The sequence below is a fragment of the Zalophus californianus genome, chromosome 8, assembly GCF_009762305.2.
Source record: "Zalophus californianus isolate mZalCal1 chromosome 8, mZalCal1.pri.v2, whole genome shotgun sequence".
In the NCBI taxonomy this organism is placed as follows: Eukaryota; Metazoa; Chordata; class Mammalia; order Carnivora; family Otariidae; genus Zalophus; species Zalophus californianus.
This window is the reverse complement of record NC_045602.1, coordinates 30187348-30210311: the sequence shown is the minus strand read 5'-3', so window position 1 is coordinate 30210311 and position 22964 is coordinate 30187348. Positions and strand designations below refer to the sequence as shown.

Below are 22964 nucleotides of genomic sequence, written 5' to 3'. Positions count from 1 at the left end.
AACTTGATGTAACCAAACCACTACGTGGCGGAGCCCACATAATCCCCTGGCTCCATCTGACTACAAGGCTCAGGTTCTCTATGCTGAGCTCAACTCAGTGGCTCCTTTCCTTCCATCTTCATGTGGTCTCCAATGTGCCAGAGCCTCCCTGGGAAGTACACAACACCGTCAGGGGAGGGCCAAGCTGGTTCCGACGTGCTGCTGTGGGGCGAGCCACGGTTAGCTATAGGTGTGTTAAGTCAGGACAGGCAGGCTTGAGGACGCGGCCTTCAGTCCAAGAGGAGATCCATTTCAGAGACCGTGACAGAGCAATGCTTCCCCTCCACTGCTTAGAGGGAGTGTTTTCTATGGGATCTTCACATCTGATCAGTTTGAACCACAGTATCAGTACGTTTCATAATGATCAAGTGTGTTTCTTCAAAGGTGCTTTAAAACAAAGCCACATGTAAGACTCTACTGAATTTTCATGTGAAATACATGGAGGATTCTTGGTTTTTGGAAAGCCCTGACTAATCCTTTCCAGGGTGGCTGCTATGTGGCCCAGATTCATTCATTAGAGTTTGGTTAATGAGGCTTTATAAAAATATTCTACTTTTGACTAAATTTTACCTGAAGGGCAAAGATCTAAACAGAGGCCTTGAAACCATGGAGTCACATGGGCTGATTGATGGATTTCGGTGTCCCCTAGTTCTCACAGGCTCTTTCTGCTCCTGGTTAAGCCACCGCCTTCCATGGCATAGTTGGGTTAATTTGAGAAAGCTGTCAGAGAGTTTTAGAAACAACTTTGTCTACAGGGAGACATGGCGACCATTCTATACAATGTGAGGTTCTACATAATAAAGTCTCTGTAGTCTTTTGTGGGAAGGAGCACAGTCTGACTAGAAGTACATGTAAAAGCATTTTAAGCACTCTGGCTGAAGAAGGATGTAGAAATGGAGACATGGGAACATCCAACTAAAAGTGGTCTAGGTGGTTTATTATTTGGTTACAGAGTGGGCTATACCATTTGTTCTATTTATCACTCCAACTGGTTTGTTTACACTGACAATGACATTATTTTTATTTGTTGATACCGAATAATAGGAGTTCCCACCTGCTGAACGCCTACTGCGTACCGGCCACTGTGCTAAGTGATTTATAGGAGTCGTTCCATTCGATCTCCACAGCCCAATGGGACAGGGTATTACCCCAATTCCACAGGAAACCGAGGCATTACGTGACTTGCCCAAGATGCACGGCTAGCAAGTGGCAAGGCCAGGATGGGAACCAAGGTGGGTGTGGCTCCTGTCTCCACACACCTTCTGCCCACCTGTACCCAGCAGGGTAACCTCAGGGAGGGCCACTTCCTGTGCCACACAAACGAACGTGGTGATTACTCACTAACTCTAAAAAAAATGGGCACCAGAATTCCTGCCCTTCGCCTTTTTTGTTGGGGGTTAAGGTCTTCGTCTTCAAAGGTAATTTACCCTTCAACTAACTGCATCATACGTCCGGCACAGTCCTATGAAGGAACATAGATAATGAAGTGGTTACTGGGGACTCACAGTCTTAGGCAAGTCTCTCTTTAACATCTCTCTCGGAAGAAGAGGATTAGAGGAGAATGTTCCAAGAGAAACATGAGGTATGACACTAATATAATAAGGTTTATTTTTCGGACAAACACATCAAGAGTTATATATCCAAACAAATGTGATCCCCTTCTAAGCAGTCACTGTAGAGGGCTATAAATGTATTCCAACGATACTGCCCTTGCTTCACATGGCTTTGGAATTTTCCTTTTGCAGAGGCATCCAGAGCCAAATTTTGACACATGCAATGAAGATAGTTACTATTTTATGGCCACTCCTTGGTTTAGATTAGCTTTGATATTTGGTTTCCTCAGCTCGGGCCTCTCTCATCCATCAGACCAGGCTTGAAGTGACTTTTGGCCTCCTTCAGAAACAAAGTCTCTGCTGTAGGATGGATGGAGATCTGCTTCTGCAGTCACCCACAACACCGCGTGTTGGGAGCCCAGGGCACTTGTGCGCGGTGGCTCCTTCTGTGGGGCCATCTAACTCAGGGAGTGCACAGACATGTCTTATCGCCTTTGGATTCAAATATAAGCAACGTTATACGGCATCATGTAGGACTAGAGTTAAAGTATGCCATGTCTTTCAGTGGTGGAATTTGGAGAACTCAGTGTTTTTGTTTTTATTTTCGTTTTCCCTGATTCTGCTTCATAAAAAGGGGAGGAAGAAGTGCAAGGCCTTGAAATCTTAACTCCTTTCAAGGTTACTTTTCCAACTGTTCAAACTTGGCTGTCTTACTTCAAGAGAAGATGTCTTAAGAGGCTATTAAAGTTGGACTTTGCTTTTACTCGTGAGCTATTTTTACTTATTATACCATAAAGCTAATTAACTGCTGGGGAAACCCTAGACTCCACAGCTGTGGTGGTTTCTTCCTCTATAAAGATCCAATTCAGTGTTTCAGAATCACTGATGTGGTAGCTCAGGCCTTGCTCTGAATCGGACCATGATGAGGGATGTACATTAGCCTCTGAAGAAAAGGAAGCATCTCCGGACTTTTCCCTCCTCCGTCCTCCGTGGAAGGATCTGAAAATGAAGATCCACTTGAACCTATGCCATAGTTGGACTCTTCAATGGCTGCCAGGAGACAACTTTCCTGTACAGATGCTTCAAGTTCTAAATCTGGCTGTGGTGGTCATGAAGTCAGAGTGGTGGTGTGGGAGTCACTTCCTGGGAGGAAGGTAGGCAGCTTTAGAAATGGCATCAGTTCTTTCGAAGCTCAGTGACTATTTAGAGTTCTGAGAAGTAATCTACTCTGGGATCCCAGAGGCCAAGAAATTAAATGCAGCTCTTATTCTTGGAATAAGTCCCGCTGCAAAATAGTCCACCACAGGAGTGTAGAGGGGTGCTTCTCCTTCCTACGCATCGCTGTGATAGCTCAGTCCTGAATGCCGGAGACACAGTAGTGCCCAAGGCAGGTGAGGTCTCCACCCCTGGGGAGACGCTCCTGGATCGGGAGATCTCACCAGCTCTATAGGACTCCAGGTCCAGGCAGACATGCTAAAGGTTTTGGAAAGCTGTGTAAACTGCAGGTCCTGCTGACAACGTTCTGCTTCGATTTGGTTTCTTAACTTTGAGGTCCGAGGGACTTACAGAAGCATTAGTGAGAGATCTCTCAGGCAGGTGTGAGAAGGTACGAGGTACACTACGGGTGACAGGGGATTCAGAAAAGGGGGTGAAAATGGCGGCCAAGAATCACCAGTGAAGCAGCTGACTCTGGGAAGTGTAGAGAAAGTGCCTTCAAAAATTTTCGCTTATAAATTTAACACTGCACTGCAGTGATCTTTCTCTAACTGCCACAAAGGAATGAGATGCTACTATTATATTTTATCTTCTTTTAACAGATGAAATATTCAAATCCCCGGCCTGTGATCTCATTCTCATTTCTGTATCCCAAAGTTGGGCACATGCTGGGTACAAACTCTATGTTTACAGAAGAAATTGAATGTGTGTGCCTCTTATTTGAGAAACCAGCTTTACTTCTGTTTATATTAAGAGAAGACAAACAGAAACCACAACAAAGAAGGAGTCTGAGCAAACAATTTGCAGGTCACCAAGAGGTGCACAGACTCGTAGGCATAGATGAAGACTGATTTTCAACAGGCTGGAGCACTGGACCTTTCTTGACTGGAGAAGAATGGAAAAGCGGAACTTGACGAAGTCTTGCTGAAATCGAATGCAGGTGGCATAGACAATTTCAATGAGGCACAGGTCTAATATACAGTAATTCTGTCAGTGCATGATTCAAGGTTTTTGGCTAAAAATTCAAGAAATATTTGCCAACTTTCTTGGCAGTCCATTTATGCTTTATTTTATTCTATTTCTTGGGGTGGGAGTCTAGGTATATTTTAATAAAGGCCGAAAGAACCTTTCAGGTTTCTTCAACATACAGGAAAAAATAGGTAATAAGGTCACTAAAAAAAATTATAAACTTTCCTGAGCTCTAGGAATAGAAATCTCACCAAACTGGTAACTACAATGACTTCTGGCTGATTCCCACTGCATGCCAAGAGGACATTATTTCTCAGTGATAGGACTTAATCTGTGCATTAACCATCTGTTATGGGTCAAGTAAGCACTTCATGGATGAAAGTTCAGGGAAACATTCCATTTTCAACTTTAACTGAGGTCCCATCTCTTACAAGGCCGACAGTCCTTCATGGAGATTATACATGGAAATCATTATGGAAATACACAATGTAGTCTAAAAGGCAGGCAGGAAAATTGAAAGATGAAAGTGGCCTAAATAAGGAAAACAGCACGCTTCCCTCCCTTAGGACATAAGGGAAGCCATCTATGTAAAGAGTACAGAATCTTATTAAGAAAACCCTGAAGTGGAAACCACTGGACTTCCCAGAGAAAGTTCCTGTCGTCACAGCCTGCGTGTGGCCGAGAATATCCCATCAGGGTCTGCCAGCTAATATCAGGTCTGATTACATGCCCTCATCAGAAATGTAACCCTCCTGTAGAGGGGTCTTTCCCCCAACCATTAGAGAGTCCAAAATCAGGGTTGGTTTCCTGGATGGAAATAAGAGGTGAAAGGCATGTGCTCGTGGATCTGCGCAAGAGACTTCTTTCAAGGAAGACTGTGTGCTGAAGCCCAGGTAAGGACGATGCTACTCAGAAGCTTACTGGAATTTCCGTTTACACAGCTAGGGCCTGGAAAGGACACAAGCAACAAACAGAAAGTAGCATATGGAGTGAGCAGGATGAGGTGCTTCCCAGGGTGCAGGGTAAGACCTAAAGAGACTGAAATCAAACGCCGTTTATTTCTGTTGCAACAACTTGAGACCCATTCCAAAGTTAGTAGAGTGCATGACAACCAGAGTATTTGCAGTCTTCTAAGTTTTAAACAGCACACAGAAAAGCATCCTGCTCCCCTTCCCTTCCGCTTAAATCACTTCAGCACTATCTGGGACCACCTGGTTGCAGTGTTGGGACCTCAAGAACCCAGAGCTCTGAAGAATGTTCAGGAAGCATACCTCAGCTCTTCCTGATGACAGTGGCCACGTGCTCTGTAGGAATCATGGTGGATCATGCACTGTAAGTTCACAGACTCCTCAAATGGGACCAGCCTCTCAAAGTAAACAAAAACTAAAAGAGCCCCATTCTCTCTCCCACAGCAACGTCCAGAGGCATGAAAGGACAGTGAAGCTCTGAGGTTTGTGGGCAGGGCGCTGCCCCAACCCAGCTGCACTACAGAGCCTTGGAAAGCATGCTGCCTCCACCTGGATCACAATACGGTGACTAAAGCAGTGGTGGGCTGTTTAAGCTAAGAGTGTGCAGGACGAGGTACACCATGGAAGCATTACCTAAAATATTCTTGTCCTTCAACAGCTCATCATTGGGATGCTATATCCAGGCCTTTCTCTTGCAGAGAGGTAGGTGCTATATTTAAAGTGCAATACCAGAATCCATTTGGCACATTACCCAGATCAGCTGCACTCCGTGTTGGAAGAGCTGTCACTGAACTAAGCCGAGCGTTCACATTGTGTTGACTAAGCACATTTACATGTGTGCATTATTCACTTAATTTTCACAGCACTTTAGCGAAGCAGAGAACAACATTACCGTCCCCATCTCAGAGATGGGGAAACTGAGCTAGGGTTAGATCCTAGGACTGAGACATAAAGCTAGCATGTGCCAGAGGTGGGATCATAACCCTTCGGCTCCAAAGTAAGTTCTCTTTCCAGAACACGTAAGTGTTTAAGAAAACACACTGGAGAAATAGCTGTGAAAAATGTTGCAACAGAGATACCAGTCTCATAACATTATAGCTTAAAAAGGTACAACCTTTAATTCTATGGGTTGTATGTCTTAAGAGATGTGGAATTAAATATTTGCTATGTTTGATTCCTGGGCTGAGTTAAGTACTCAATGATCAACAGATGTTCCACAGAGATACTATTTATATGTGTAATCTCTAAGAAAAGATACCTAAACGAATTAGCATAATCATACACATACATCTAAACAAAAATGAATGATGTATAATAGACTGACTTGACAGAAATTGTAGACACTGCCCTCCTAAGGACATATATTACTGATCATTTTCTAGCTGAAGATCACAAAAGAGAGGAAACAGAATCGTACTATCACAACCAATGGAGTGTGCCAAGCCAGCCTGACTCCACATGAAAGCTCTACCTTAAATATTAAGATATATATAATAGATATAAAAAATAGCTAACCTCTAATCAGAAAGATGTATGATCAGGTGCTACCCATAACAGAACTCATTTTCAGAGACCCTTGAAGATAGGGATACTTAAAGACACTTAAAAGATACTGAACTGAGAGGCATGTAATGAGAGTATCTTAACTTTGTTCACACCATACATACGGATTTTATAACCTGTATATATATACTTTCATAACATGTAAGTACCTCATTTCGTATCTCTCATATATAAACACACACAGACAGACACAAACAACTGATTAGGATCCAAAAAGAACTGTCCTTTGGCAAAAGTTTTTTTAAGTGAGAAAGATGCACTGACTCAGAGATTTCCAGCCAACAAATAGGACTTTAAATATCTGACCTCAAATATTTTCTAAAATAACACACCAATGGTTACAAATAAATAAATACTTGCCAAATTCCGAGTTTCAAAACAATATTCTATGCACTGAGTAACAGGACTTGGCCGACACAGGAATTGCTTACTCAGGACCAGTCCTGTTCAATTAGACTGGCTCGATCATCAGGCACACCTGAGCATCTTCATTTCCAAAGTCAACAGCAGGTATGAGGCAGCAGCAATACGGGCTTGAGGACCCCATAAGCTAAATTAACAAAGGTCTTTATGATCAATGTAATGCTCTTTCTTTATAATATTGTCCAGGAATGACTGAGCCTCTGGACAAAGTGAAGGTCCACTGGGATGCTGATAGTGGTGCCCCTCAGAGAAGCTGCTAGAATCTGGTCCTTGGCAGAAGCATCACCAACAAAGACATCAGAGCAAGGGTGACGTGGTCAGGGCCAGCATCCCCATAGGCACTTACTAGGTAAGGGTTGCTGGCTGAATTGTTTACTGTCATCTGGGAGTGATGGAATAAAGATCTCACTGAAATCATTTTTGCTCTAGAAAGGTTCTAGGAAGGCACGTAGGATGTAGTCAGTGAGAAGGCCATGGCACTACTGTGCACAGTGAGGTGTGTCACACTGAAGGCACCTGCTGTTTACAAGGAACCACATATCCAATCTGCCATCACACCTTAGAATTCCCACCAGACCTTCTACCTTCACCTGACTTACGTGCTTGTCATCTTTTGATTCTTGCTCCCCATTCTTTAAGCCATCAGCACAGTCAAAAAGCCTATGAAAATAAAATCTAAATCTGTATTTGCTTAGAAAACTAGAATATAAAAAATTAGGGAATCAGAAAGTGTTCCATTAGAATGATTGGGTAATTACTACTTAGTTTCTTTCTAGTACAAGGATGAATTCCCAAATGAGGGGTATTATAACTAATGAGACAAAGCTGTTCACTTTTCAAAATTAATCATCAATCCTATTAATTATGTCTGTATTACACATTCTATTAAATTAGCACACATATGAGGCCTTCACACATCAAAAGAAAAGCATTATCATGGCACATTAGTGACTTGATAATTTAGCTGAAAGGAATACAAATATTCATAATTATACTACTTTTCATAGGATCACCACTTTTCAATTCTCTTATGGTAAGAAAAAAGGATACTTCACAAGGTGAAAGAAGCATGCTTTTGTTTAGGGGTTTTATCACTAAAAAAAGAAGTCAGATTAAAGGCTGGTTTGAGGTTTTTAGAAATCTGTATTTGAGAGATCTAATTAGGGAGAATATTCATTCAGGGACCCACAGCCATGGTGAGGTCAGCCCTGCAGGCTGGGGTGAGGCACGTATGATCCTGGGAACAGATGATCTAGGTTAAGAAGGAGCTGGTTTCAAACCGAGAGAGCCTAAAACTGGAGACAATGCAATCACTGGTCCTCTGGGCCTACTGGAGAAATAATCGGGTGCTTTAGGGCAGGCAAAATAATGGCCTGTTTCTTTGCTACGTGGTCTCTGTATGGGGATGGAGGCTTTGCCGCTGCTGGCGCTGCCTGGGCTTGGAGCCCTTGCAGAGGGCTGGGCTGACGGGAAGCTGATAAGAGAATGAGCCTGGAGAGGCCAAGGGAGCTAACTGGAGGGTATGATCGGGAATCCTCATGTCACAGTCATGGACTGAACTTGACTTCGTATGCTTGCACACAAGGGGAGAAAGGATGAAGGCCAATCTAACAAGGCTACTTGCAAAATACAGATGATGTATACCCCCTTCAGGGGCTCAGTGACTCTTTGAAAAATAAAACAACATATCTGAAACGCTAAGATGGAGTAACAGCATACAGTATTACTCATCAAATGTTAAGTCTCCCCAATATGTTACCCTGAAGATAATAAGCCTTAGATTTATATGACACAATTATACCTGCATCTTTGTGTGTGTGTTTGGGGGGGGGGTAACAACCGAAACATAATTTCCGCTATACTAGTATGAGCTTGACGAACCAAAATTTGGTGAAAGTGCTTGCCAACTAACTTAAAGTCAAAGTAAAAAATTTGGACCGAATTGGTATTTCTCTCTCCACACTAAAGAACATATAGTCTAAATCACGAAGGAATTGGAATAGGAAAGAGGAGGGCCAAAAACACAAGCCAACAAAAAAACCCCCAAACAACAACAAAATACAAGAAAGACACAGACTACTGACTTGCAGGTTTCTTTCCATGAGATTACATTTGTTAAATTGGTTTTGAAAAAGAAGGATTTACTATTTATCATACAGAAACAAACTTACTAGATGAATAATTTACTAATTATAAATTTACTGATTAAGCAGCAAAGCACAAGAACTTTTTAATCTAAACAAAATAATCCACGAATTTTCAACATGAGAGAGATTCACCGCCAGATTTTTCCTCTGAAGGTTATGTGGAATTCGCAGCCTCCTGGGTCCTGGTTTTCTAAGTATGACCTAAGCACCCCTGACTGATTCATAAACTGCACAGAAATTCCGATATTTAAATATGGTAGTCCTGGTTGTACATCTCCCTCTCCGCCAATCCCCTGGCCTGAAATAGTGGCCAGCTTATACCTTTTATTTCGATCTCACCAAAGGCAGTTACATTTTCTATATAAATACTGGTCAGCTCTTTGAGAAACGAAGTAGCACTCAGTTGGATGTATGTATGCACTGACACTTTTTTTGGCTCCACTTTGGAGCTACGAAGCTTATGGGTATTAGAGCAGAACCCAACATTGTTGGTCACTAAAAAGTAGGGCAGCCATATGTCCTGATTTGCTTGGGACACTCCTGGTATAGAGCTATTGCCCCATCCTGATTAATAGCACCCATTTCTCTCTCAAAAGCATCATGGTTTGAAGAATAAATTCCAAAGTTGGTCATTCTGTTAAAAGAAGAGAATTCAGCTTTCAAACATACATTTAAATACTCTCTGGCCATTACACTGAGAAAAATTTAGCTCTGTAAAATTCCTGAGAGCAGAAACTGTGTTTTTAGAGTCTTTCCATCTCTCTATATACCAACATGGAGAATAAGACTCAGAGGAAGTGATCTCCCATCTAGCGGCCAGAGGTCGAACAGTCAAGGAGAAGGAGCTGTCTTGATAAGCTTGAGTTATGGCCGACATGTACCTGAGCACCATTCATCAGTTCATCTGTAGGAATTGCTACAAAGAACCGTGGCCTGAAGATCTCTCCTTTTCCTCAAGTATCACCCCAAATATGTGTAATTACTTGTATCTAGAAAGCATGCAAAAAACTCCAGCAGTAAATGCATAATACCTGCCATTAATATAGCTTGTCTAATTTTTTTTTTAAAGATCTTTTTTCTTTTTTAAAGATTTTATTTATTTAATTGACAGAGAGAGAGAGACAGCGAGAGAGGGAACACAAGCAGGGGGAGTGGGAGAGGGAGAAGCAGGCTTCCCGCCGAGCAGGGAGCCCGATGCAGGGATCCATGCCAGGACCCTGGGATCATGACCTGAGCCAAAGGCAGATGCTTAACAACTAAGCCACCCAGGTGCCCCCTAGTTTTTTACCTGCTACTCTGATTGTAGGTTCACTACTGGATTGAGATGTATCATTGTCTTTCTCTTGACTTCATGAGCTTTACTCAATACAAAAGGAATAAAAGTGAGAGCCTTGGAGTGGGGACTGTGCCTTTATGAGAGTAGCCAGCTGTCTTGAGCCTTGCCTTCTGGACTCCAGAGCAGCATCTGGCTTCTGTCCCCAAGAGCAGCTTCAGTACAGACGTCCAGGGCGAACATACGGACGTCTTCCTTTGACAGGCTACACCCCCTGGGTCACAAGAAGGAGCGGACTCTGTCGGTCTCTCAGGCCTGCCTCACTTTGTGTCCCTAGGCCCTCAACACGGACAACTGACTGCATGGTCGAAATGGAATCAATTCAGTGTCAGCAGACAAGAGGAATTACTGGGACATTAAATCGGTATTTCGTATTTAGTGGCTTTCAAGGGAGCAGCAAGCTTCATGCACTCAGTGTACCTTAATGTGTGTTTGTATATGGACAAAAGGACTCCAAAAAACTGGGTGGAGAAAGAGGGTTCAATACTGAAAATCCTGAAACAGCAAAGGAGCCCACTAGAAGAGGACAGCTTGGGAACATCGCGGCATCCTGAGAGAGCCTCTCCTCATTCCTCACAGGTTGTATCTCGTGAACACATCTTTCACGTCACCCTCCTGCCTCATAGCCCTTCTCTGGGTCCGTGTAACAGGTCACAGACATGAACTGATCTGGGCAAATGGCTGTCAGTGTGGATTTAACGGCCACCGGTAGAAACGACGGATTGTTTTTCTTGGTCTTACCTATGCAGTAGGGACAACACTGGCCTTTCCTCAAAACAGGTCTTTCACAGGCCACCGACGGACAAGACTCAGAGTAACAGCTGATGACACTATCCATGCACACACAGCTGGTGCAAACGTCAGGCTTCCAGGACTCGGCTGCCAGGAAGATATCTCCTTCGTCGTTTTTGCAGTAACTAGGCACGCTCTCATTATGGGATGAGGAAGGCTGAGGAGGTTCGTCTGGAAAAAGGAACGTAAGGTCAGCTGGGAAAAGGAGATGCTACCGGCCAGCAACTGTGCCACATAGTTTCACTCCGTCTTATAAACAGCACACTCGGTCACTGGGGCTCTGTGTGCCTCCCGTAAAAATGACTCAGAAACAAAACAGCAAGCCTGATTTGTGCAGGGTCTTACATTTTAAAAGCAAAACAATAAAGACCACAAAAGACCTGTTACAGAGATTCTGTTAAGTAGTTTGCACAACAGTCACTCTACTCTTGCTCTGGAGCTGAACAAAATCCTGGAGGGCGGGGTGGGTGGTTGAAGATTTGGATCACATTAGGTGTAAGTCAGAACAATCCTGTGCCCTGCTTTTCCAGGAGGCCATGTCACCTGGTTGTGGCTAAATGAGCAGGTTTCTGGGAAAACATCTACTTTCTTGATAGAAGGCAGATGTGGTGTTCCTCCCAGACTCTTCCTGCCTTGAATCCGAGTGTGCTGCCTAAAGCTGTAATATCCTTATCATACATGTAGAAGGACCTTGATATCTCTAAGATACCAAATCATCTGCCTCCAAACTTCTTGTAATGAATGGAAAAGAAACTTCTATTTGTTTAGAAACTGTTGCTGGGTTTTCTATGACTTGTACCTATGTGCCATCCTAACCAATCAATACCCAAACAAACGTTCATTGCACCTACTGAAACACCTATGTGTGGTATCCTGATGTTCAGGCTGAAAGATGACAGGAAATCTACTTAGAAATCATCCACCAAGTCGTTTGTGTCTTTGCTATTTAAAGACTTTGACCAGAGTGCTCTCAGATAGAGTTACAACTTGAAACAGAAAGGAGTATTACCAGAAAAGCCAGAGATCTCTTTGGGTCTTGGCATTCAATGAAATTACATAAAAAGCTGTACGCTCAAGCAGAAACCTGACTGGAATATAACAAAGAAAAACATGATAGTGAGGTCCCTAGGTTAGCAATGTCACCGGGCTTCTGATAAAACACCATCAACCACCTTCACCATTCCAGAGCTTAGAAACAGCCATGATGTCCTCCCTAGCAAACCTCTGCATTTTCTCAAGGGCCACACGGTCAAAACGATGATCAGATGCTCCTCTTAGAATCAATTTCATGAAGTCTGCTGTTTTCAGCCACACAACAGACCTAACTGGGATAGACAGGTAGTCATCCCCGTGATGTGGAAGCTCTAACAGTCACATTCTCCTTCTATCCACCTCAGGAGTACATCTGACAGCCACGAAGTTGGATTTGACAAGAGCCTCTCTGAGAAGCGAGGCAGTTGCTTTGTTTTGGGCTCTCTCTGAGGAACAGAGGGCAGTTGGCAAAATGGGCTGGGCCCGTGCCCTCTCCTCAAAATCATGGAACCCTATTTCCTACTGCCAGTCCCAAAGGCAGTCCCAAGGGGAAAAGAGACACTAATTCCACTGCTCCCAATGTGCTCTGGGTCTAATTTTAGGCACGGTTCCGCAGATGACATCTATATGGGTTAAAGACGGTGAGAGAGGATTACTTTCAAAGTGACCTTTTCGGGGTCATCCACGTCCAGGGATAATTTTGCCACCAGGTTCCTCTGGGCTATGACAGCTTCGCCCTTGCAAGCAGTGTCCAGTCTCACATCTAAACATTTAGAAGAGGAAGCAGGGACAGCAGTGATGGAGCTATGAAACAGGTGAAATGAATACCCTAGAGTTTGGAGGCCTCCTGTTAAGGCCTAGAGAAGGCCCCAGGGGACACGGGAACTTGTGGTCAGTGCTAGAAGGGAGCCGAAGCTGAGATGCAGGCGACCCCGAACCCAATCCTGGCTGAAAAGGTCATCTGGACTCCTGCCCACGGTATCTTCCTTCTTTGGGCCTCTCCTCCTATTGTCTTCCTGCCCCAGGGACCCCTTCTTTATACTTCCTTTTCCAACTACTAACTCTTGTTTTGTTTTTACCCATCCCTTCACTGGTGTCCCTTCATTCTTTTTATTTCTATTCTATTTCCCTCTCTCTTCTATGCTGTGCCTCTTTCCAACTCTAAACAATACAGAATGAAAGAGATTTAATAAATCTTTAAAAAGAAAGAAGTATTATTCTATTCTCTCCCTTTTCCTACTTTGGTGAAGTATCACCACCCACAGGGATGCTCGATCTTTCTTCGTGAACCCATTTCCACTTCCAGACCTCGCACTAAACCAGGCCAGAGGTGAGGGAAAGTGGAAGGACAGAGGGAATGATAACAGGGCACCTTAGGGGAAACAATCACCAAGAGGGTCACAACTCTTCTAATTGCACATATATCTCGTTTCTGGACTACGTTAGAATGCAAGTATCCTAAGATTAGAGACGGTCTTTTTCCAGATGTGAAATACACCATTTATCAATGCTACTGTTGAAATTTACTGTGAAGAAGATGTTTTGCATTTTAAGACTTTTTAAAATTGCTGCAACACAACTATGAATGGAAAGTTCAGAAAGATCAATTATGGGGCAGGTGACTTATTTTAAAATAAGAGCATTCCAGAAATGCTCTTATTCACAGATGTAAGAGTAACCTTTGGAATACTGATATATAAAGCAGTAAGTCCTAATGTTTAAGATGAAGGCCGGCACTTAAGTATCTCTCGAGTTATACATAAAGAAAGGACGAGCCACCCAGGCTTAAGTTAATAAACTCAACACCAGGTGTTCAGGGGTGTCTGTTCCCCTTAGGAACTGAACAGAAAAACATTACAAGGGTTTGCAAATGAATAGAAGAGTGATAAAAAAAATTAAGTAATGAAACAGAAACGTTTATGTTTTACTGAGCAGAAATAACTCTAAGGCTAGACACTGAGAAGGTAAATGGTTATTGATTTAAATTGAAAAGACCAAAGATTAAGCAACAACAAAATAAAACTAGTTGTGTTGTCAACTTGGTGATGTTACATATACAAAGTACCTTCTGGAAAAAAGGAATATATTCCGGTGTTAATTACAAGTGCTACTTTAGTTACAAAATCAGGAATTTAGGTTTAAAATCCTGACACAATTTTGTCTTATATGTATTATGACCATAAGTTTACCAGCCAGGGACAGATCACCTGACTAGTAAAAAGAAAACAATACTCTCTGTACATTTGCAGTGCTAGTCAAATTAGTACTTTTGGATCTTAATCTATTAATCACCCCAGGTTCGAGGGGTTGAATATTATTCCTATTTTAGCAATTTCCTGTTTAACATTCTCAGAAGTATCTTTGCCACCCTTATATATTTCAAAGAATTTTATTCACATGACTTATCAACAACCGCTCCTCACATCTGTGAAAGACAAACACGACTTTTCACCTTTGCAAAATCATCTGGAATAATCTGGTGCAGCAGGACTGTCTCTTGAGATACAAAGTTAAGTAAAAAAAAAAAAAAAAAATGGAAGAAGAAGAGACAATCTTTCTTCCCCCCTGAAGGCACCTCAGGTGCAAGGCACATTCACTACATAAATCTGTGGCTGACGGAAGGGAATACATTTTGGAAGCAGGCGGCGGCTCCTGGGCTCGGCACGCTGTCCCCTGCGGCTCCACATGGCCCGCGGGGGGGCCCCCCCCCGCCGAATGACAGCGCCTGCGCGGCAGCCTCCGCCACCCTTCCCCCACCCGGGGCGTCTCAGGGCGCGGCGCAATCACCTGTACACTGCGGGCAGCAGGAGTCCTGGGTGCGTGAGGGGTTCTGGCAGAGCAGCGGCGGGCACACCTCCGTCTCGCACAGCACCCGGCCGCTGTGGCAGGTGCACTGTGTACACGAGTCGATGTTCCACGTTTCTCCTTCCACAAAGTACTCTCCTCCCGGGGCGTGGCAAATGGACGGGGTGCTGAGCTCTGGCTTTTGCACCACAAAGTCATCTGGGAAATGACAGAAAATGAAAACACAAGAAATTATTCAATTGCAGCCTCACCAACTCTTGAAGAACCTGGTGTTGTCTGCTCGAAGGGACAGAGAAGTGGCCGTGGAGGAACTCCCTCTACTCCTATCAAGACAAGAGTGAAGAGACAGTCGGGCGCAGAAACAGAAGGCAACAGCAGAAGCGCTGGTTTCAAGAAGGGAGGTTCAAGTGGTTCCAGTCTGTCAACAGTAATGACAGAATTCAATAAGGGAGTTCAATTACCTCGAGAGGACTCTTCCTGTGAAGAGAACAGGGCCTCTTAGGGCAGCTCTGAATGTGCGGAAGTGTCTAGAATAACAATCTCTCACTTACTGAATGCTGACTGTGGTCCAATTTCCATGCTAAGTGCTCTATCTTATTTACTCCTTACACCGACCTTCGACCTTGTGAGGTAGGTGCTAGGATCCTATTTTACATATGAGGAACAGAGGTTCCAGTATTAAGGGCAAACAAGGAATCTGAACCCAAGACTATGTTCGTTTGGCTCATGGCTATGCCTCCAGATTAAACACGATTTCCAACTGATCTGTGCCCCCTCCACTTCATTATCTCTAGGATCCTGAGGACGGTGATACTTGGAAGTACATCCGGCTGTTGAGCGGGCCATAGCCCAATCGAGAGCAGCCGTGAGCAAACTGAGCAGGAATGCTCTTTCAGAATCAACAGTCTGGAAACCCTCACCTGAGACTAAACATCTGCTTGGCGATGTCATCATCAGGAGAGGTCAATGCCCAGAGACCCATGATAACTATGATTTCTCTCCCCGGAGGAGAGGCGATTTTGGTGTCTTGGTGAGATGATAATGATAGAGAGGGAACTGAATGTTTAGCCTGTCTGCAGAGATGCTGGGAGGTGCCCTGAGGCTGTGCTGGGGAAAGGAGCAGTATGAGGACATTAAGCATATTCGGGTAATCCAAATACAACAAGCGTTGCAAGAAGGCGTTGACAGTGGTGAACCCTGCCGAGGAGCAGTCTGGAGACACCCAGGCCAGCTCATGCTTGGAGCTCTGTTGTAACTGGGCCCCAGGACAGCTACCCTGCCTGTGCAGGCATGCTCAGAACTGGAATCTCTGAGGAGCCCTGCTGCGGTGACGTTCAAAGTGGTGGTCAGCACAAGAGTCAAGCACTCTGACGAGATGCAGTGGGGTGGGCTGATTTCCAGCTCAGAAGGGAACTGTGCCCGCAGCTTTGTCTCAAGGGAACGCGTAGAGACTGGCACTTCGACCGAGTGGACACATCACAGGGAACGGACACTAGCCAGGGCTCGTGTGCATAAGCCACCCGAGCAAACTCTGCAGTTCTGAGCAAAGAGGAGAGGATGGAAATCATAACGAAAGTGAGCTGGGACCAGATGGTTTACCGAGAAGGCAAAAACTGTTCGAAAGAGCAGCAATGAACTAATGTTGGAAAAGGCTCCCGTACTGCCTTTTCCTTTCAAAAAGGACTAGGAGAGGCTCCCAATTACTGCCCCTCTACACGCGGACACGGAGGGAAGTGGTCAGAAGAAAGTGATGCGTGTTTGCAGGCGTCTTCTCTTGCTCACCTCTCTGCCATAGCCCATGCCTCATGGCAAACACGCGAGCGACAGGAGAGACAGAGACGAGAGAGAGAGAGAGAAAACACCTGAGAAACAGTATCATTTGGTGAATCTTCTATCAGGAGAGTTTAGGAGCTGCTCACCTATCCCAGAAAGGAAAACAGCTGATCCTTGAATGGAAGAGGAGAGAAAATGTTTAATGTAGGAATCCCTGAATGCAACAGCTCTGGGGTCTCCATGAGAAGAATGTAGATGGTAATCCACTAAAGGTTTTTGGAAAAAAATATGTCTACATATCCATATATGTGTGTGTGTGTGTGTTTTATACATATATATTCACCACCCACAATAATACATCAATAATCCTGTGTGTGTTTATATGACAATTTTCCCTATCTCTATAACAAAGAAAACTCATTTTGGTTCCACTGACTTGCAGTTCGTTAAGTCCATCATCTGTTCTTAGTAACGTCTCTGCATTTGAACCAGTATGGCTGAGACTTCTTCACTGAGTACAAGTTTAGCAAAGACCCAGGTGCCATCCACACTCCATACACTCATGCCTAAAATTAAAGCATGGGGTCTTCATTGCAACAAATGATTTTTCCTTCCCCAAAGCGTCAACACAGAGTTGTTTCATTAAACTGCTCATTTATCTTCTGTGTCAATGGACACTAGTGGTTTTTCATATTTAACTAGCAAAACATGGGAAAAAGTAAACTTTCAGTGTGGGACTCACAGGGCTGCACTATGGGGAAAACAAAACAGACATGATAATCTGGTCCTCTACAGGGGTATGGGGGCCGCCTGTCACTTTGATACCTTAGTTACTGAGGGGTGTCGATGCTCAGAGCTAACAGGGACTTCAAGTGTCCCTCTCCTCACCCCGGCTATGGCTGGCAAGGCCACCTCCCCTCTCAGGCCAGGCCTCCCTTGCTGGAGAAAGACAGGTCCCAGGTTCCTGACAGCACCCACTGCACAGGTGGGTCCGTTCACAGAGAGGTGTGGGACAGGACTGACCAGAGGAGAAGTAAGGAGGACTCTGAAATCCGACAGTACATCCATTCCAACTTTAAGAGAGATGTGGTACAAGAATCAGGAGACTTCACTTCTCCCTGGCCTTCTGACATATTCTTTGACTTTGGATAAGAGAGCTAGTATTTCTGAGTCTCCTTTTCAAATGAAAAACTGCCTAAGCACATTTTTCCCTAACTCAAGTGGCCCGCAGAGAGGAAGAAATAATAAATGCAGGACTATGTTGAGCTCTCTGGATGAAAGGCACTAGACAAGGTATTATGGTAATAACTACTGTTATTGACAACCGTAATTCAGACCCCCGTGAGTTATATAATCTGGTCTGTTCTTCTAGCAACTTCTCTTGATTACCATCATTAAGATTTTAAATGTCTGGGATGTGTGGTCACTCTAAATATCTCCATTTGGCAAGAGCACCACATGGCCATTAATTTAAAAAGGGGCAAGAGCCACAGACTTTGATAATTCTCTCCCTCTCAAATATTCCCTTATGAATAATAAGCTTTTACGGACTAAAGTTAGCATCAATCCCTTCCGATTAACTAAAACACTCAGCCTTAATACACCATCTGTAAAATGGAGAGCTAGAGTCTAAGTACACTAGTTCCACAATCCTTTACAAAAATACCGTCTGAAGACCTATAGCATTGAGTAAACTATCAAAAAACGAGGAGAGTCGTTTTAGGGTTTGAGCATTTCCTCTGGTCCTCGGCAAATCACTGACAGCCCCTGGCTGATTCTGTGGCCGTCGTTGACAAAAGCCACAGAGAGCTGAAATGTGCTCCAGGGGGTCGTCCCCTGCGTGTCCCCCAGAGTCACAGATGTGATGAGGCCCTGCAAGGCAGAAGTCATTTGCTTAGGGAGCGCACAAGATGGCAGCCAGCTTTTACCTGAACATGACGGGCAGCACTGTCCCGGATGAATGGTGGGGTTGCCACAGGCAGGCACCGGGCAGGTGATCAGAGCACACATTTCCCGTCCATTGTGACAGTAGCATTCCCGGCACCCATCATGCCAGCTCTCCTCATTTTTATGATGATGGCCATCCATGGACAGACATGTGCCTGACAGGACAGGTGGCCCGGCTGAAGCAGGGACCTCTGGACAGACAGAAGGCAGCCTGGTAAAGAAGCAGCTACTGCACAGGAGAAATAGCCTGTAGTGTCCTCACAGGTAATGCGACCCAGCCACCAAAAATCATGGGTACAAAAGGACAGTTCATGACACAGGAAAGGCTCATGAAAAGGATTTAAGTTAATAGGCTCTCACTTTTGAAAAAAGAAAAATAGGAAAAAAAAAACCTCTGCAAATATGTTTCTCTCCTACTGACGGGATTACAGTTGATTTCTACCCCTTTCCCTCCACTTCCTCATGTTTTCTACAGTAAACAAGCACTGATTTCATAGCAAATGGTACATACATGTTTAATATACACGGAATAATCACTCTAGAAATCACCCAGTGGGGAAAGCATGGGCCTCTTGAAACTTAACAGATTTTTGTTCAGTGCAACAATCCAAGCAGTGACTAGAGTTTTGTTTACTGACCCCTTGAAGACACTGTTAAGGGTGATAACTGCCTAACTTTGAAAAGACACCACAAACTTGAGGGATCTTTTACTGCTAAATCTGTGGGTCATGTTGACAAGTAAAGCATACTGGGTGGGGTGGGTGGCCAGGCTGGAGCTGGGGTACGGGCAGAAATGGCAGTCGGGGTGCATGTTCCCGGGGCTGCAGGGACGTCTCGAACAGGGAAGTCCCAGACAAAATGCATGCCCAGGATTTGTGCGTATGTAGATACCGAGGCTGGCGTTTGCTGACTCAGAAGTTTAAATTCTCACGGAAAACTGTGTTACCAGAAAATAGATAAGCAGGCTGCTTAGCCACGCCCACCCTCACGGGCTCCGAAAAGGGCTCTCTGCTGCATCATTGTATCAAGCCACTGCCCGACAGAAGCAGACTCTACGGAGGTCAAGGTAAAGGTGCTGCTCTAGGCTAACGTTCCTAAGATGGGTAAAACTGAAGAGCAGAGAAGTCATTCGTTTGGTCAAATGTGCTTGTCCGTTATATGCTTACTTTAAATTCTATTCTGAGCTCTTATTCCAATGAGATGGAAGGAAAAGGGATGGACCCGTAGAGAGTGACATTTGTGTCTGAATAGACAACCGTCACTGAAACTGTTTCACTTACATGATGTCCTCCTGTTCTCTGGTTCTGAGCCCTGGCTGTTCTGAAGTGGGGGGAAGAAGGGTCATGGGTTTGCACTTACCTCTGCACTTGCAGAGAAGACAGCCATGACTGTCCTGCTGGAAACCCAGGGGGCAGATTTTACTGCATGGGAGGTCCGGGCATTTCTTGCAGCGACAGATGTCACAGCTGTGCTTATTCTTCCTGGGTAATTAAAATTTTGTCAGAGGTCAGAAAATCCAAAAGTCTCAAATGATGTCTAAGCACTGAGACCAAGGTCATTGAAGGGATACTATTCTCAAGCAGAATAACTTGACTTACACTCTCAAAAACTCGTGGAGTGATGTCTAAGTAGCTCTCTGTGGCCGTGACCACCACTTACCCATGGCCAAGGTTTGGAATTGCCCAAGGACTAATGTGCTTCTGGGATGTGACTGTCAGAACCCCAATGACATGACTGTTGTTTTAATTAGGAAAAGTAGTACCATAATATAAAAAAGATGAATGTGTAATTCCATGAATGGAATGGTAAAGGGTATATTGTTGGTCAATGCTGGAGGCCAGCATTGGGGCAAAAGTCCTCCTGTTGTCAGGGTAAACCTTTCTCACATGACCACAATCTTTGAGAAATTTCAGACACTAGTAGAAATACTTTTTTTAAAAGATTGAAAAATATATTTATGGGGGGGGAGAGAGTGAGCACGGGTGGGGGGGAGGGGCAGAGGCACAAGCAGATCCCCAGTGAGTGCAAAGCCTGATACAGGGCTCTGTTCCAGGACCCCGAGATCATGACCTGAGCTGAAATCAGATACTTAACCGATTGAGCCACCCAGGCGCCCCACTAGTAGTAATATTAATGAGCATCTTACTGAACTCAGAGCAGACAGAAGGAGAACCTAAGACTCCACAGACCTGGGAAGGCCAGACCAAGACTGATAAAGAATAAAAGCTTTGAGAAGCCCTGCAATCAAGGTCCACTCATGATTTCACTAGCGAGGAAAGAATATCAACTGAACAATGCTCTATACACGGGGTATAAAGAAGCATGCGGGATACAGGAAAAGGGCTGCACTTTAATAAACTAGAGTACCTAAATTTTGTGATTGGAAAGATGATGTTAAATAAATAAATATGTGTTTATGAAATACATCACAGTAGTTTAAGTGAAGATTTTCTTGGGAAAAAAAATTCTTAACAAACATTCCTTGTTTTCTCTAAAAGGAGAATGTTACGGTCTGGTAACAGAGGAGCTCCCTCTGTGTCCCGTCCACAGGCCACAGGCCCGAGTCTTCTCCTAGGCTCCACATCTCCTCTGCAGGCTTTGCCCTAGTTGGCTTACTGGGCCTCAGACAAGGAGGAGTTACCCCATTTACCCTCAGGTTTCACCCCAAGTAGCCCTAAGTGGCAACAGTGGTGTTCAACTAAAACACAAACACACACAAAAAATTCCTGTTCTTTTTCATCTTGGGTAAATTAAGGGACTCTGAGAGGAGACAGCTCTATAGGAAACCCTTGGTATACCACTGCCCAAGTGACAATTAAACCACAATCTGCTAAGTGAAATGAGAACTGAGTGCTGAGGTCTACATATTTATGTCAATGTGATGAGAAGAATGAATTACATGAATTATTCATACTCATGCCAGAAAACATGTCATTTTTAAGCTCTATCAAGGCTTTACCTGATTTGTTTGTTCATTCATTTGGATATCCAACCACCTGTCCACCGACCCCTTCCGTAAGCCTTTGCTGCACACAGAGAGGAACAGTCCACTCAGCAGGTATGGATAAGGGGCACGGAAGGCTGCCTTTGTCCTAATACTCCCATATGGTGTCTGGCCAACATTTCTCCTTCAGAGGCTGCCCTTGAAACCACATGTTCTAGCTGATAAAGTACTGATTTGGCTATGGTGATCTACTCGGTCCTCCCTGAATGTGCTTACTGATAGGAACATGACATGGACTCCACAGTCCTCTAAGGGCTTTCTCTCCAAGGTGAAGGTTGGACTTGAACCTCAATTCTGAGCTGTCATTACACTGCAGCAGGTGTTTGTAGTTACTATTATGATAATAATACTTTATTGTACATTAGGAGCGAGGCTAAGAATTACACTTTCACTGGTATAAAAGTCCTATTTTAGGATTAAGAACAATGACCGTTTATTAATTTGGGGACGTTTTAAGGATAGTGAGCGTTCTCAATTTACCCTAAAATTAGAATTAAGATTCCCCTATCCCTGCTAAAATAGAATTCCTAAGAGGAACCATAAAAATGGTAACTTTAAGATGGCAGGCAAGAGATGATGAATCTAAGTCCTTTATAATTACTAGCACTATACAAATATATTAAAAATTGGAAAGGCAGATGGGGCACCTAGGTGGCTCCATCGGTTAAGTGGCTGACTCTTGATTTCAGCTCAGGTCATGATCTCAGGATTGTGAGATGGAGCCCCACGTCAGGCTCTGCATTCAGCGGGGAGTCTGCTTGAGGATTCTCCCTCTCCCTCTCCCCCTGCCCGTGTGCGTGCGTCTCTCTCTCTCTCTCTCTGTCTCTAAAATAAATAAATAAATCTTTAAGGAATAAAAATGATAAAGCAAGATTAGGGAAGGTAATCTTTTAGGGAACCAGCTTAATACAAAGGCAGAAATAGATATTGGTATAGACACTAAACAAATGTGAACTGCCTTTTCCCCCTGGGATAATCTAGATTTTCCTGGGGTTTGGCTCAACAAAGAATTTTTGAAAATCTAAGTCATGGTTCTTATCTCTAAGGGAATTCATAAAAGATACTGCTACATGGAGAAAAAGATGCTATAAACTACAGACCAGCACCAAGGAAGATAGGGAGGCATGGCAAATAAGCATGCTCCACGTGGCCAATGAGTGGCTGTCCACTGATCTTAAAGTATACATTATTAAATAAATTATCACCAAACAGTGACTGGGACGGTTGTGAAAAGTTGTGGCATGTCCAATACTGGGATCTCATGACAACTCCATTCCCTCTGGCAGTGTGCAAAGGCCCTTGCTATGAGGAAGCCTCACAGAAGAGGCCCAAAGGACAGTGGCAGAATGAGGCTCTGGCCCCTCTTCATCAAAGAGTTAAGAGTAAAACCCCCCTTTTGCT

General features: G+C 44.1%; 1 protein-coding gene across 4 annotated transcripts in view; it reads right to left on the bottom strand.

The window, feature by feature from the left end:
• Window positions 1-22964, bottom strand: part of CRIM1 (cysteine rich transmembrane BMP regulator 1) — a 185828-nt gene that overhangs the window by 19094 nt on the left and 143770 nt on the right. For 3 of the 4 annotated variants that reach the window (XM_027622860.2, XM_027622858.2, XM_027622859.2), the window contains exons 10-13: window positions 19919-20040; window positions 18541-18750; window positions 14822-15037; window positions 10952-11173 (exon numbers count right to left, since the gene is read on the bottom strand). In XM_027622860.2, the coding sequence (XP_027478661.1) occupies window positions 10952-11173; window positions 14822-15037; window positions 18541-18750; window positions 19919-20040 (770 nt within the window). The remainder of the gene's footprint in view (window positions 1-10951; window positions 11174-14821; window positions 15038-18540; window positions 18751-19918; window positions 20041-22964) is intronic. The other variant, XM_027622861.2, reaches the window with a different exon arrangement.